Source organism: Pseudonaja textilis, chromosome 1 (assembly GCF_049901715.1).
Source record: "Pseudonaja textilis isolate UNSWEBS1 chromosome 1, rPseTex1.2, whole genome shotgun sequence".
NCBI lineage: Eukaryota > Metazoa > Chordata > Lepidosauria > Squamata > Elapidae > Pseudonaja > Pseudonaja textilis.
In genome coordinates this window covers 309,384,400-309,398,778 of record NC_141990.1, presented here as the reverse complement: position 1 = coordinate 309,398,778, position 14,379 = coordinate 309,384,400, and the positions used below count along the sequence as shown (strand labels likewise).

The following is a 14,379-nucleotide window of genomic DNA, read 5'->3' as shown; positions in this document are numbered from 1 at the left end:
GAGATTTACCTGTGAGTAGATGTGCACAGAATTGATTAATAAGTGATAGTAAAGGCAACTGCTTTCTAGAATTAAGGTACCATTGGACAAAAAGACAGAACTAATCTGATATGGCGAATGCCAAAGGAGTTTAAATAAGCTCTTTTTCCTCATCCAGTAAGACCACTTAAGCTTCAGAACTATGCACAGGTACCTGGCTATAAGCCCCATTGAACCTTACAGACTTCCATAGGTTAAACATGCACGGAATTGCAGTAGTAGGTTAACTGCGTATGACAAGGTATAGTGTGCCTTTTCAACAAGGAGTCTGAGCCCCCTTCCCAACTTCTCTAAGTACTCTTCCCCAAATTATTTCAAGAAGTGGGGGTAGATAGGCAGTCCGTATACTGGTTCTCACTCTTTCATTCCCATTGTGACTGAACTCATTTACTTACCATCTTACGTACCATAAACTCAGTTCCCTAAATGCAGAATTCAAGCTTTCCTCCAGCCCCATAATACGTTCTGGAGCATTTCTAAATATCTATTAAAATGTCTCTATGCAAGAGCATCTCAATGCTTTTGGTGTTGGGGGGGAGGGGCACAAAATTCTGGTGAGTGTGCCCTCCCTTATTTACCATAAATAGCCAAAACATATAGCAAAGGACAAAGCCCTGAAGTTTTGAATCCCATTGCATGCTTGGGCCACATCAAGCTCTACCCACCAATGTATTTTATCCGTAGGATGGCCTACTTCAATCAATTCATCACATCCATTTGTCTTGATTGATTGGACCCCCCTCCCCACCCTGAAAGAGGGTGGAGAATGAGAATGCTTTTTGTGTAGGGTTCTTAATGTTGTGAGTTTGGTAGTTTTCTTGCAGATGTTTCATTACCAAACTAGGTAACATCATCAGTGCTAGAAGGGAGTGGGGTTTGCTCGTAATTGTATATGTGGCAACCTCTCTTTTATATGTAAGCAACCTTTCTTTATAGAAGAGATCAGATCTACTTGCTCTCCTGAAGACTGTTAGGGAAGGTGCCATTCAGATCTCTAGAGGCAGAGTAACTCACAATATCGGGGCATAGCTGGAAATAAAAAGTATGGATAGAAGAGAATACAGTATTTGTTGCCAAGGGTTGACTTGTGGAATCCGTGGTGCTCTCTGAGCTTAGTGCTTCCTTGTAGATGTTTCATTACCAAACTAGGTAACATCATCAGTGCTAGAAGGGAGTGAAGTTTTTATTTTTATACATATACACTGTCAGGGTTCTGACCAATGCCCTAATACAATTAAGAGTCTCAAGCCATTTAGCAAGAAAAATCCAGTTGTGTAGTAGGAGCATCATGTCGGCACAACCTAGGTCAGTGGTGGCTAACCTTTTGGGGCTCCTGTGCTGAAAATTGTGTGTGCACTCGCGTGCATACGCTCACGTGCCAGCACCCAGAAGGCAATGTGTGTGGCCCCCTCCACACCCTATGCGCTTGCATGCATGATCCCCTCCCTTACCAGCACTGGGCCCGTTTCGTCACTTCCGATATTTCCAGAAATACCGGAAGTGATGAAATGGGCCTGGTTTTCGGCCTCCAAAGGCTGCAGAGGCTTTCCTGGGAGGCCAGAAAAGAACCCAAATGGACCAAAAATAGCTGGGAGGCACACACATGCACAGTGAGGTAAGTTTGGCTGGGGCTCATGTGCCCGGGCAAATGGCTCTGTGTGCCACCTGTGGCATACGTGCCATAGGTTCGCCATCACGGATCTAGGTGAAGCCAGCTCTGACTTCATCCTATTTGCACCTTGCCTCTGACCCTGTTTCCCGCTCCCTCCAGAGTGTGTCACCAGTCACATCCCCCAACTAAGCAATTTCACAGGTCATAGAAGTCACTCCCTCCAGCCATTGCAGATCTCTGTGGAGATAGCCTTGACTAGGCTGTGTCTTGCTTTGACTGAGGTGTGAATTCCTTGGTGCAACTGCGAGGTGCGATTCCCATCCTCTTCCCTATGGCAACTCGGGAGTAGGTTAGGAAAGCTTCACGATTTGACATGTATATTTGTATACATATACAATTAAGAGCAAACCCCACTCCCCTCTAGCACTGATGATGTTACCTAGTTTGGTAATGAAACATCTGCAAGAAAGCCACTAAGCTCAGAGAGCATCACAGACTCCACAATTCAACTCTGGGCAACAAATACTGTATTCTCTTCTATCAATACTTTTAGTTCCATTTTATTATTATGGCCTGATACTGTGAGCTATTCTGTCTCTAGAGACGTGAACTGCACTTTCCCTAACAGTCTTCATTAAATCTGATCTCTTCTATAAAGAGAGGTTGTTTATGGGATGCTGGATTTTTGGGTGAGGGTATGTTTTCATTGGTTTTCATGTATTTAATTCTTAACTTTCTTGCAAACCACCAGGAATTAGCAGTATACATTTCTGGAACAGTTTGGGGTTTTGTTTTTGTTTTTTCCCGCCCTTTCATGCCAGCCTTCCCAAACTTGGTACATTCCAGATTGTTGAGAATAGACTAGAAGTTACCAATTACTGGTTTCACATAACAGAGGCTGAGAATACTGGGAGTCAGAGCTGCAACGTATCTAGAACTACCACACTGGAGAAAAATGTACACAGAGAGAAAGATTGGTTTCATACATTTTTGTTATAATCGTAGTTTATTTTATAATATTATATAACTTTTTGTTGTTATAAGCAGAGTTTATTTTAAATAGTGCAAAGGCTGAGCTTACACACTACACTGAGTGAAAACTAACCATGACATAGCATAGTATGTGAATTCAGCCACAGATCCACTATCAGAACTAACATCTGGACATATGTAACTTTTCCCAGCCTTGGGTCGTCTATGTGCGATGGATATTACTCCCACAGTCTCCAAGCAGCATGGATGACACATCCAGAAGACACCATATTTGGCAAAATCCTGCATGATGCTAAATATCCCTTCTCTCTCCAAGGAGGTTCCTTCCTCTTGTACAATTTTTGATGTAGAAAGAGTTTTTGCATTTCTTCACAGGTATAAATGTTTGTTTTTAATTTGTGCTTAAATTGAATTCACCATGGACAAATGTTGGAGTAGCCTTCAAAGTTTTCTCCAGCTTTAAGTCAGTGGCAGAAGAACAGACGATGTAGCCCAACTTATTTGGAGAGGTGAGGTTGGAGATGTTTGAGCTAATGCTACTCAGTGTCGGAATATGGATTAAGCAAAAACAAAACAAAACAAAACAAAACCCATGTATGTAGTGGCTGGCTAACCTTCCTGAAGTTTAAACCTATCTCACAACGCTGGTAAAGTTCCTTAATTGTCCAAACTGTCAATTATTAGAAATGCAGTAAACTAATGTCTGAAACTTGTCAGTGAATCAATGCTCTTTCATATGAAATGGAAATATCACCTTTTGCACGGCTCACCATATCGGTCTGCAAAATCCGATTGACCATTAGGAGTAGCTTGAGACTTTCAAGAAGAGATTGGACTCCCACCTGTCGGAAATGGTGTAGGGTCTCCTGCTTGGGCAGGGGCTTGGACTAGATCAGGGGTCTCCAATCTTGGCAACTTTAAGACTTCTGGACTTCAACTCCCAGAAAGCTGGCTGAAGAATTCTGGGCGTTGAAGTCCACAAGTCTTAAAGTTGCCAAGGTTGGAGACCCCTGGACTAGATGACCTACAAAGGCCCCTTCCAACTTTGATTATCTGTTAGCAAAGACGCTTCCGGCCACCCAGTCCGTCGTTTTAGGGATTATTTTTTTTCTTTTTAACAGCCCAGGTCGGGTTGCCTATTTTTGCCAGGGGCTCGACGCAGTCCAGCCAATGAGAAGCGGAATTCAAGAGGCGCCAACGGAACGGGACCCCTTGAAGTAGTTGCCCAACTCCGAGACTCCAGCCCAGAGGGCCCTTCGGAAAGGCTTAGCCGTGCCAGAGGAGCGGTTAACGAGATCCAGATGTTCGCGGGGGAGCTGCTCGTTGGGAGGGGATTGGTCATCGGCCCGGGCGGAGGGCAACCAATGGAGAGGCGCGGGAGCCGCCTCCCGCCACGCCCAGGGCCAGTCCTGGGAACTCAGGGGTGGGATGCCTGCGGAGGCGGCTCCCAGGGCTGGGACTTGTGGTTTCCACTCCACTCCACTCCAGCCCGGGAGGAACAAGTCCATCGCAGGGGCCAAGCAACAAGCATGCTCGGGAGATCTCCGCTCCTCTCTCTGTTCTTGCTGCGGCTGTTGGGCTGGGGGGCTGCCCTGCCCCGTTCGCAGCTCTTCCGCTTTGGGGGTCCCCAGGGGACCAGGAGCTGCCCGAAGGAGACGACGAGACCTCGGTGCCCACGCCCTTGCCCAGCCCGCTGCTTTTCTACGAGACCCACTTCAGTCAGCTCTACGTAAGTGTCCGGCCATGGTCAACCTCTGGCCCCTTCCCGTCTACACCCCGGAGGGATCTGGAGCAGGGGTCTCCAACCTTGGCAACTTTAAGACTTGTGGACTTCAACTCCCAGAATTGCTTTGCTGGCTTTGCTGGCTGAGGAATTCTGGGAGTTGAAGTCCACAAGTCTTAAAGTTGCCAAGGTTGGAGACCTTTGATCTGGAGGATCGGAGCTGGCTGGGGTGGGGGGGGTGGGGAGAAAGAAAAACCAGCCCCCTCCCCTTCCTCAACAAATGTGCGATCCATGCAAGAGTGCGTGAAGGAGAGAGCAGCCTGGGCAAAGGCAGCGCAGGGCGCCAGCCCAGGGTCTTTTCTGCCTCAGCCTGAGCTGCAAGCCCAAGAATTTCCTGGGTACTTAATAAGGCTCTGTTTTCGCTCGAAGATTTCTTTCCAGTCTGATGCTCAGTCAAATGACATCAATAGCTCTTCTATTTCTTTCTAGGAGGCCCAACGTGGTGGTCGAATTAGAACTTGCCAAAAGTTAGCAGCTTGTGATGGCAGATGTCTTGTGGGCTGGCAAAAAAGGATAGCTGGGTCTCTAAAGCCTTAAAACAGCCTGATTAATGCAACCAGAGATGTGGATTACTGGCACCTATACTTTTTACTCCGTGCTTAGTAAATTTGAAAAACAAAAAAACCCAGGCAAGAAACGCAGCTCTGTATAAGGCATTAAAAACCAGTTTCCTCTTATAGGAGGAATATATTTCTGAAGTTCTCAAGCTTTCCTTTTGTGGTATATTGGGAAGGAAACATCTAGTCCTGGCGTTGCGCTTCAGGCGTAAAGTCAGATATGGTATTGTTAAGATTTTGATGGCATAGAGCTCCAAAGATGGGAGGGAGAAAAAAAAATCTACAGACTAGAATCGAGTCAGGAAATCCAAGGAGGAATTAATTATAGACTGCCCCAAAGCCTCTTCTTGATAATATCCCACCCAGTTTCACTTGAAGTTTGTTATATCTATTTTTATGAGAATCTTCTCTTCCTCCCTCTTACACCAGAACTTTGTGCAACCTTTGTCTAACCGTGAATTGTTTTATACACTGTTTCTCATTGCTTCAACTTTCGTGATAGGTGAATAGATAGTTCTCGACTTATGACTGCAATTGAGTGCAAAATTTTGTTGCTAAGCAAGACAGTTAAGGGAGCCGCATCCCATTTTATGACCTGCTCTGTCTTAGCTGGCTGGGGAATCCTGGGAATTGAACTCCACACACCTTAAATTGCTGAGGTTGAGAAACATTGCATTAAGGCAATGGGCTGTCATTGGGGAGATCCAAGTTCGAATCCTCTGTTAGCCACAGAAACTCAGTGGGGGACTGGGCCGGTCCCTCTCCCTCAGCCTAACCTACCTCATTGGGAGGTGGGGAAAATGAGAGGAAGGAGTGCTAGATATACTGCCTTGAGTTCCTGGCCAAAAGTATATTATTTTACCTAACATATACATAAACAAACTGAAGATGCCTTGAATAATGGCCCTGTTTACACAATATATCAAGACAATCACTTGGTTCCCACACTATGCTGAATCATAGATTATCACACTCATGTTAGCTTAATCTAATATTTTGGGAGAGTCCAATTGAAGATTTAGTGATTAATTCTTTTTATACATTCATAAAGTTTAGGTTTTCATGACTGCTGTCTATTGGTAAAGTGACCTGCTGGTAAAGCCCTGTGGGACAATGACCCATTAACATAAACTCCTTATTTCACATAGTATCACACAGAGGTCATTTTATCAATAGTTATAGTTAGCTGTAAAGAATAATTTGTTGTATCAGTTATAACAGCAAATGAAAAGCTTCTCTTCTGTCTGCTTGGCAACGCTCATATTAAGGCTGTTTCAGATAAGAGCTGTGTAATTTGTGCTTAAGGCTTCAGGCTAGGAAGCAGGAAGTACCCCCTTAGGCATGAGTGCTTTGGCCAATCACAAGGAGAGTGTGAGTTCTAGTCCTGCCTTAGGCTTGAAAGCCAGTTGGGTGAATTTGGACCAATCACAAGGAGGCTGTGAATTCTGGTCCTACCTTAGACATGAAAGCCAGGTGGGTGGCTTTGGGCCAATCCTTCTTTCTCAGGCCAACCCACCCCAGAGGGTCACTGTTATGGGGAAGATAGGAGGAGGAAGCAGTATTAGATATGTTTGTCATCTTGCGTTATTTATAAAAATAATAAAGGTGGAACACAAACAAGCGTTGCAGATGACTGCTGTGTTTTGTGAGAAATTTGGTAACTTTTTCTGGAGTGAGAGAATGATTCATTGAACCTCATTCTTGACCTTGGGTCAGGTTCAGAGGTGGTATTCAGCAAGTTCTGACCAGTTCTGGAGAACTGGTAGCAGAAATTTTGAGTAGTTCAGAGAAACCAGCAAATACCACCTCTGACTGGAGATTTTACAGTGTGCTTCCCCTACCACGCACACCAAGCCACGCCCACAGAACCGGTAGTAAAAAAAATTGAATCTCACCACTGGTCAGGTTGGGAGTATTTGTTGTGGTTAGCCAGCAGCAGGTGCAGATGGTGGAGGAGAGCGAGGACTCAGATGAGGGGCCAGGACCATTAGGGAGTAGACTTCTGCCTTCAGAGATTGTGGGGGCTGGCAGCAGCGATGAGGAGGTTCCCGAGGAGCCTGTGTCAAGTGCGTGTGCACGCAGGATTGCTCATAGGAGAGAGCAGTTATAGCAGCATGGGGGACTCGGGAGTAAGGCTGCAAGGTAATGGCCCTTCCTTCAAGAGGATAAAAGCCAGGTTTGAAGAAGTGTTCTTTGCAGAAGGCAAAGACACTCTGAAACTCAGCCTCGTGGACATTATAGTTACTATTTGAAAACTCTTGTAAACTATTTCTTATCTGTGGGTTTTTGGCAGCTTTGGAAAACAACTTGGCCGGGCTCTTTCTTGTCAGAGCTAATTAGTTGGAAGCAGCCTTTTATCTGTGAAGAAACAGAATTTGTAGATGAAACCTTAAAAGGTGGGGGCTGCTGCCTTTGTCTGGTGTTGGCTCTCTTGGAACAGAACAGTAATGGAGGTTATCATCCAGAATATCAGAGAATAGCTGCCCTATGTGAAATGAAAAAAGTATCATGGAACAAAGCTAGTGCTCCCTTTTGGCTACAACCATGATGTTTGGCCACAATTAGTCATCTTTCCAATAAAGTTCTCCTAATAGAGGCTTCTGAGAAAGTCCAGTCAGAACATCCTTGGTCTAGACTGGATAGTTAGAATAATCACTGTTCAGTGTTTGATTTGAAAATGCTTGAGGGATACCCTTTCTGCAATATTGTACTGAAGGGTTTTTAACATGTGGTAACTTTCTTTAATGGATTGAGAAAACCATTCATTTACTATTCAGAGGTGGACATGATTTGTCTCACTATACTTTTCCTGACTGCTGCAACAGGTTGGAACCAATGGGATCATTTCAACTCAGGACTTCCCCAGAGAGACCCAGTATGTGGACGATGATTTCCCTACAGATTTCCCTGCCATTGCTCCATTTCTCTCAGATATTGACACCAGCCACGGACGAGGTAAAATCTATTACCGGCTGGATGATTCCAGAGAAGTCTTGGAGCAGGCGGCTCACTTTATCCAAGCTGGATTTCCCACAGCCACTACCTTTGTCCCGCATCATGCCTTCATTGTCACCTGGAAGGATGTAGGAGCCTATGAAGAGGTCACCCGCAACTCTGCACCCTCCAAACAGGTGAGTTGATGCTTTGTGGCATCTTTCCTGTGATTTGTGTCCGTAGCCTGCTAAACAGAGATACATGTTGTAGCCATTGGGCCAAGTTTTTAGGATGCTATGAAATTATTTTAAAAAAGAGAGAAAATATCAAGCATAGAAAGTTGATTGTTACAATTGTTATTTGGGAGGAGGTTAGAAGTTGATGTCACATGGGACATTCGAACAAGAGCACTTCTGTCCTCATACGATGAGACAGTGGCAAAGGGGAAAGGGGACGGAGAGAGCAAGACTCCACAATCTCTCTCCTCTCCCTCTGAAAGGCTGAGATAGAAATTGAGGGAGAAATTTGATGTCAATAGATGCCTTTGTCCTGTCAACAAGACTCTTGAATTTTGCTTGGAATGAGATAAGGACATTGTGTGTATTATGTTAATAGGCTCTGCAAGTATGGGATTAAATCAGTATTTTTCCACATCAGCAACTTCAAGATGTGTGGAATTTCCTGGCCAAGATGGGGACTCAGCATGCTGACCTGGGGAATTATGGGAGTTGAGATCCACATATCTTTAAATTTGTTGGGGTAGGGAAACCCTGGGCCCTGGAAACAGCTTGTAAGGGGAGGACAACTAGGCCCAAAAGGCCTCAAATTAATAATATATAATAATCAAAGGCCTCAGATTAATAATATATAATAATGCCAGGCTGATAATCATTTTTTTACAAAGAAGGAAGGAAAGAAGGAAGTTTGTAGTTCTTCTGAAGTTGCATTGAAAATCCTGAAAATCTGAAATTTCAGATGAAACCATAGAAGCAGGAAGGAAGGTCCTAAATGGGACCTTTAAAAGCTGTGAGCCCCATGATGTGACTTTTTTTTTAAAAAAAGAGCATATATTATATATGCTGAAAATCTCTGATTTAATTGCAGACATTTGTTTAAAAGAAAAGTCTTAAAAGCTTCCAGTGTTGGAGCATTCACAACTTCTGGAGGCAAGTTGTTCCATTGATTAATTGTTCTAACTGTCAGGAAATTTCTCCTTAGTTCTAAGTTGCTTCTCTCCTTGATTAGTTTCCACCCATTGCTTCTTGTCCTGCCCTCAGGTATTTTGGAGAATAGCTTGACTTATTGGGGGCAGCCCCTGAGATATTGGAATACTGTTGTCAAGTCACCCCCTAGTCCAGAGGTGGTATTCAGCAGGTTCTGACCAGTTCTGGAGAACCGGTAGCAGAAATTTTAAGTAGTTCGGAGAACCAGCAAATATCACTTCTGACTGGAGATTTTACAGTATCCTTCCCCCGCCATGCCCACCAAGCCATGCCCACAGAACTGGTAGGTAAAAAAATAGAATCCCACCACTGCCATAGTCCTTCTTTTCATCAAACTAGACATATCCAGTTCCAACAACCGTTCTTTATATGTTTTAGTCTCCAGTCCGCTAATCATCTTTGTTGCTCTGTTCTGCACTCTCTCTAGAATCTCAATAGAAGATTTTACTATAGGAAATAAAGATCCTGAAAAAGTGGTGCAAGACAGCATTAAACTGGCTGGACAAATGTGATCTCAGTGTAAACCTATGTTTGAAGTTAAGGCTGATAAATGGAGATGTTGTGTGGCCTAGTCTAAGTATACCTTTGCACAAAAACAGATTTTCAGATTTTTCCATGTAGTATGGAAAGAAGTTCTCATGCAGCAAAAGTTTGCATTTATAGAGTTTTCAAAATAAGAGGTCTTTATTTTAGACCACTAAGCTTTGTGAGGCATTCTGGTGATGGCTCTCAAAGGAGGAGGGCCCAGGACTAAACTAAGCTATGATAAAATATGCATTTGTTAAAATTAATTTTGGTAAATATCATTCCCATGTATTCTCTCATTTTTATGGATGGCTTTCCTGTATGGCAGTCTTTTTTGATTCATGACCTTGAGGCATGCATGCTTGTCTGAAAAGAATAGGAGTTTTCTCACATTTTGCAGCCAAACAGAGACAACCCTTTGGTGGAGGAAGTAAAGATAATTTCCTATTTTTGAAACTTGCTGCCTTAAATGGTTTTAGTTGGGGATGGTGGGTGGATTGCTCCAAACAATGCAATTGTAGGTCAGCAGGGAATTGCCTATTTCATATTTTCCATAGCACATGGAAAAGAGACACTAATAACATTCCTATAATGGGACGGGTATGCATTTTATTGTATTTTGTTTTCAACGTGGACTCGCCCATCTTTAAAAAAAAAGGGAGAAAGAAAATAAGACCAAGCCATTCCTATCCATGGAGAGCTGGCTTTGCTTTCCAAATGTGGAGAAACATACCAGCTTGCTATCTGAAAATGTCAGGGTTTTTTTTTTAAAAAAAAGGATCTGTATTGAGCTTGGTCTAGCCTGTCAATCTCAGTGCCTTATGTGACCTCTGAAAAATCATACACCAGCTTTAGTTTTGATTGGTTCCCATAGTTAGTAGGTATATGCAATTCTTATGAACCTGCCTTTCAGCTCCTTAAACCATTTCCCCTTGTAGCTTAAGGCTAGTTCTCCTTCCTCCATCTCAAGTGGATTGGAGCCCCTGGGTGGCTCACAATTATAGGATTGTAAAATTTTAGAACAATTAAAAAAATTAAGACAATTAAAAAAGTCCTCAAATAAATAAATACAAATGGTAGTTGTAATGCCATATATGAGTTTGTGGTGCAATCAGACCACTGCAGTCCAAACAGAAAAGACGTAACAAAGGGCAAAAAATGATCCAGGGAATGAATACCAATCCACGAGGAAAGACTTTGGGATTTCTGAGTTTTTAAAACAATGGTTGGAAAACAAGTTGTAGCCTGGAGTTATATTCCTCAGATCTTGGAGGAGCAGGGGCAGTGAATTGCATTCTCTCTGTGTTTGGAATTGTTTTTCCTTTTAGAGTTTTTTTTTTGAAATGGAAGGATGTATACAGGAAAGCTTGTTTTCAACATTATGTTCAGCTCAATTTAGATCTGCTGTAATGGTTTTTATGTTTCCTATCTCAAATTGGCAGGAAAGTGAATTTTTACAGTGCACTGGACTTTAAGGGTTTAAGGTTGCATGTGATCCTGGTACTATGGCCTGTCCCTCTGGCTTGGAAGAAGGAGAATTAACAATGATGCACAATAAGCATCTAAATGTAGACTTATGGGAAAAAAATGAAAGAGGAGATGCTTATTTTTAGCCCAATCTCAGGTCATCCAGTGGAGATGGACAAAAATACGTCTCAAACTCTACTGTTAGACATTTTGCTGCACATCAGTGAATTTTTCCAATGTGCATTGTTTCAAAAGAAGGTTGGACACATTCCTGGAGTTTATCACTGGCTTCTGATCGTGGTGGTTATATTTTAACTTCAGAGTTAGGATCCTGTTGGTGGGTTCCCTTGAATCTGGTTGGTATTAGCAGGAATGCAATAAGGAACAAGAAAGACTTTGGTCTGACCAACTTGAGGCTCTTTGTATGTTGCACGAAGGGGAGGAGTTACCATAAGACACATTTGCAACAGAAGGTGCGGGAGGGGAATTGCTAACCAGGGATATAATGTTTTCTGGTAGGGTATGGTGGCGAATTTTGGTTCCCATTTCCCCCGCTCCTCCACAATGTTGTTCCTCCAGAAGGAATGGTAGAATGTGCCCCCTTTGGGTCACCCATTCTCAAAAGTCCATTGAAAGTGGCTTTGTAAATCAGCATCCATTTGACCTTTGCTGTTGCCCTTTGACCCTTAAGCCCCTGGATCCTTTTATCTGTCAATTTTCCCCTTTAAAGCTCTCAGCAAGCTATTGGTTTCCTTGTGACCCTTGTTTGTTCTTTCACCCGTCCATTTGTTTGCTAAGGGCACGATCCACCCATGGGGAAGGGGGGTGCTGGAGAAGCTCTGCAAAAATCCTCTGGCAGGATTCCTACGTGCTTTTCATTCTTGGCAAAAGAGATTTTTGCAGAGCTTCTCCAGCAGATCAGGCTTTGAATCGTGTCCTGCTTGGTCTTAAGTGCCTTAATGCCAAATTCTGTGCTTCCCCCTCCTTGCCTTATTTGCCCAGGTTTCTAACTGTGGTGTTTTTCCTTTCCAGATCTCTCCCTCCCAAATTAGCCCTGTTTACACAGCTCAGCAGTTCTGTAGGTCTGCTTATATGCCATTTGACAACAATCCCTCCTTTATAACCCTGACAGGAATGATGAAGGCTTGCCATCTGAAAATGCTCAGAATCTGTGAAATGAGAGCCCCTCCCTGATCTCTGGAAGCTGCTGAGAGCAAATGGCTGAGGCCCACAAGCTTCTTTCCATGACTTTTACAGTATCCCGTTCCTGTTAGGGGGAAAAAAAAACCCATCATTAAGAGAACTCTGGCTATGCTTTTTTGAGAAAAGCCAAGCCTCATTGGTTGCGTATGTGCTTTGCATGGAGAAAATGCAGGGTTTGAGCCCGGCATGTCCAAGAGCTGCACTGTAGAAGACTTTTCCTTGTCAGTTTATGAGTTGCTTGGTTAGCTTCATCATAGTCCTGCTCTGGAAGAATGAAAGGGGATGGAGAGTTTAGGTGAGCTTTGATGCGTTGTGGGTCCCAGTACCGGGATGAATCAGTCAGCTGACGACCTGCACCCAGGCAGACTGTCCGGGCGGGCTCCTCTTAGTGGCAAAGATGACAGCGACACAAAGGTTTCTTTTGGTGAGAGGAAGCCCAGTTAGTACTACGCACCTCTCTTTTATTGTGCAGCAAGCAGGGGGGGGGGGGTTAGGTTACGCATGAGGAAGTTAGACAGGAATAGGGAATATTGCCATATATGGCTACACCTTATGCTATAGCCAATTCATGTTTTACATGTTGCTGTTCCACAGTGTCACCCTATATGTGTATTGTATGTGTATTGGGTTTTCTGTGTACGTGACTTCCTACTGATGTGTCATGATATTGCAACAGAGCTTAACCTTGCTTCCAAGGTGCCATGGAAAATAGTTTTGACTTAGGAAGATGGGAACCATGGTCAGAAGCTGAGCTGGCCCAGGATAATATCTGGCCCATGAAAAGTATCAGATGATTTGCCTAGTTTGTCTTGGTTCTGTGCCCAAAAGCCAATTCAGCCTTGGGCTGTGGGGTTGAGATGAGATAGGGTTAAACTTTGCTTTAACTCTTAAGCACTGTACTTGAGGTGGTAAGATAAGGTGCAGACTAGACTAGCCATGTGGCACATATAAAGCTGTATTCAGTATCTCTGCCTGTTTCCTTCCACTCCATTTTCCTCCCAGCAGATGACAGGGAGACGTCTGTTTCCCTTGGCAGTCACGTCTCTAGGAAAATGCATCAGGCATTAAAGAGTCTTCTGAAATGATTCTTGCATTGTTTCCACTGCTGGTGCTGAAGTATACAGCAGGCTTTTGTACGTGGATCAGGAATTGGTTGGACAATGAGAAGTACTTCCTAGGATGTTAAGGTATGACCATTAGATGATCTGGAGCAAACTTGGCAACTTTAAGATGTGGTGGACTTCAATTCCCAGAATTCCCCAGCAAGCATTGGGAGATGAAGTCCACACATCTTAAAGTTACCAAGTTTGAAGAAAAACTGATCTGGAGGAATTCTTGAGCTGGCAGGCAATGGGATGCCGAAACTGCTTTAAACATACCTTGGGAAATAAACAAGCTTCAAGAATCCATGTTCCATTAGGCCATCAATTTCTAAACTATAATGTGGGAATAATCTTATGGCTGGTGTCCTTTGGGCTATGTATAAGAGAGGCATTGTCTTAGGCTTCAAACAGTATTATGAAATGTAAATAGGAGTTTTGGGGGTCTCCGGCATGGTAATTTGGAAAGAAATAGTCATATTTTTTTAAACAGTGTTTCTTTTCCTAAATCCAGTGCTTTTCATGTGGGACAATTCTTATACAGAACTCTGGAGGATATCTGGTTGCGAAGAGGGACCTAGGGATGAGAAGATTTCCTTGAATGCAAAGGTTTTGAGCTTGAATATTGGACAAACTCAATTCTGTTATTAGAAGTCTAGAGCAACTGGTTCCCAATACTCTGAATGGCCATAGGGGTTCTGACAATCTCTAATCACCACCATCATCATCGCCATCCTTGGTGGTGGCAAGACTTGGACAGATTCTCACATATTGTTCTGGAGGTTAGATCAATCAAATGGCTTTCCCTGGTTACCTAGAATCATAGGGCTGGATGATGTCTTCTAGTTCAAACCCCTGCTCAAGGCAGGAGAATTTATATCATCTCGGACAGATGGTTGTCCAATATTTTCTTGGAAACCTCCAGCAATGGAGGAAGGTGCAA

General features: G+C 43.5%; 1 protein-coding gene across 1 annotated transcript in view; it reads left to right on the top strand.

The window, feature by feature from the left end:
- Positions 1–4,082: 4,082 nt before the first annotated feature.
- NID2 (nidogen 2) overlaps positions 4,083–14,379 on the top strand; it is a 58,198-nt gene continuing 47,901 nt past the window's right edge. The window contains 3 exon segments of the mRNA XM_026698729.2: positions 4,083–4,270; positions 4,273–4,373; positions 7,810–8,115. Of these exon segments, the coding sequence (XP_026554514.2) occupies positions 4,174–4,270; positions 4,273–4,373; positions 7,810–8,115 (504 nt within the window). The 5' untranslated portion in view covers positions 4,083–4,173.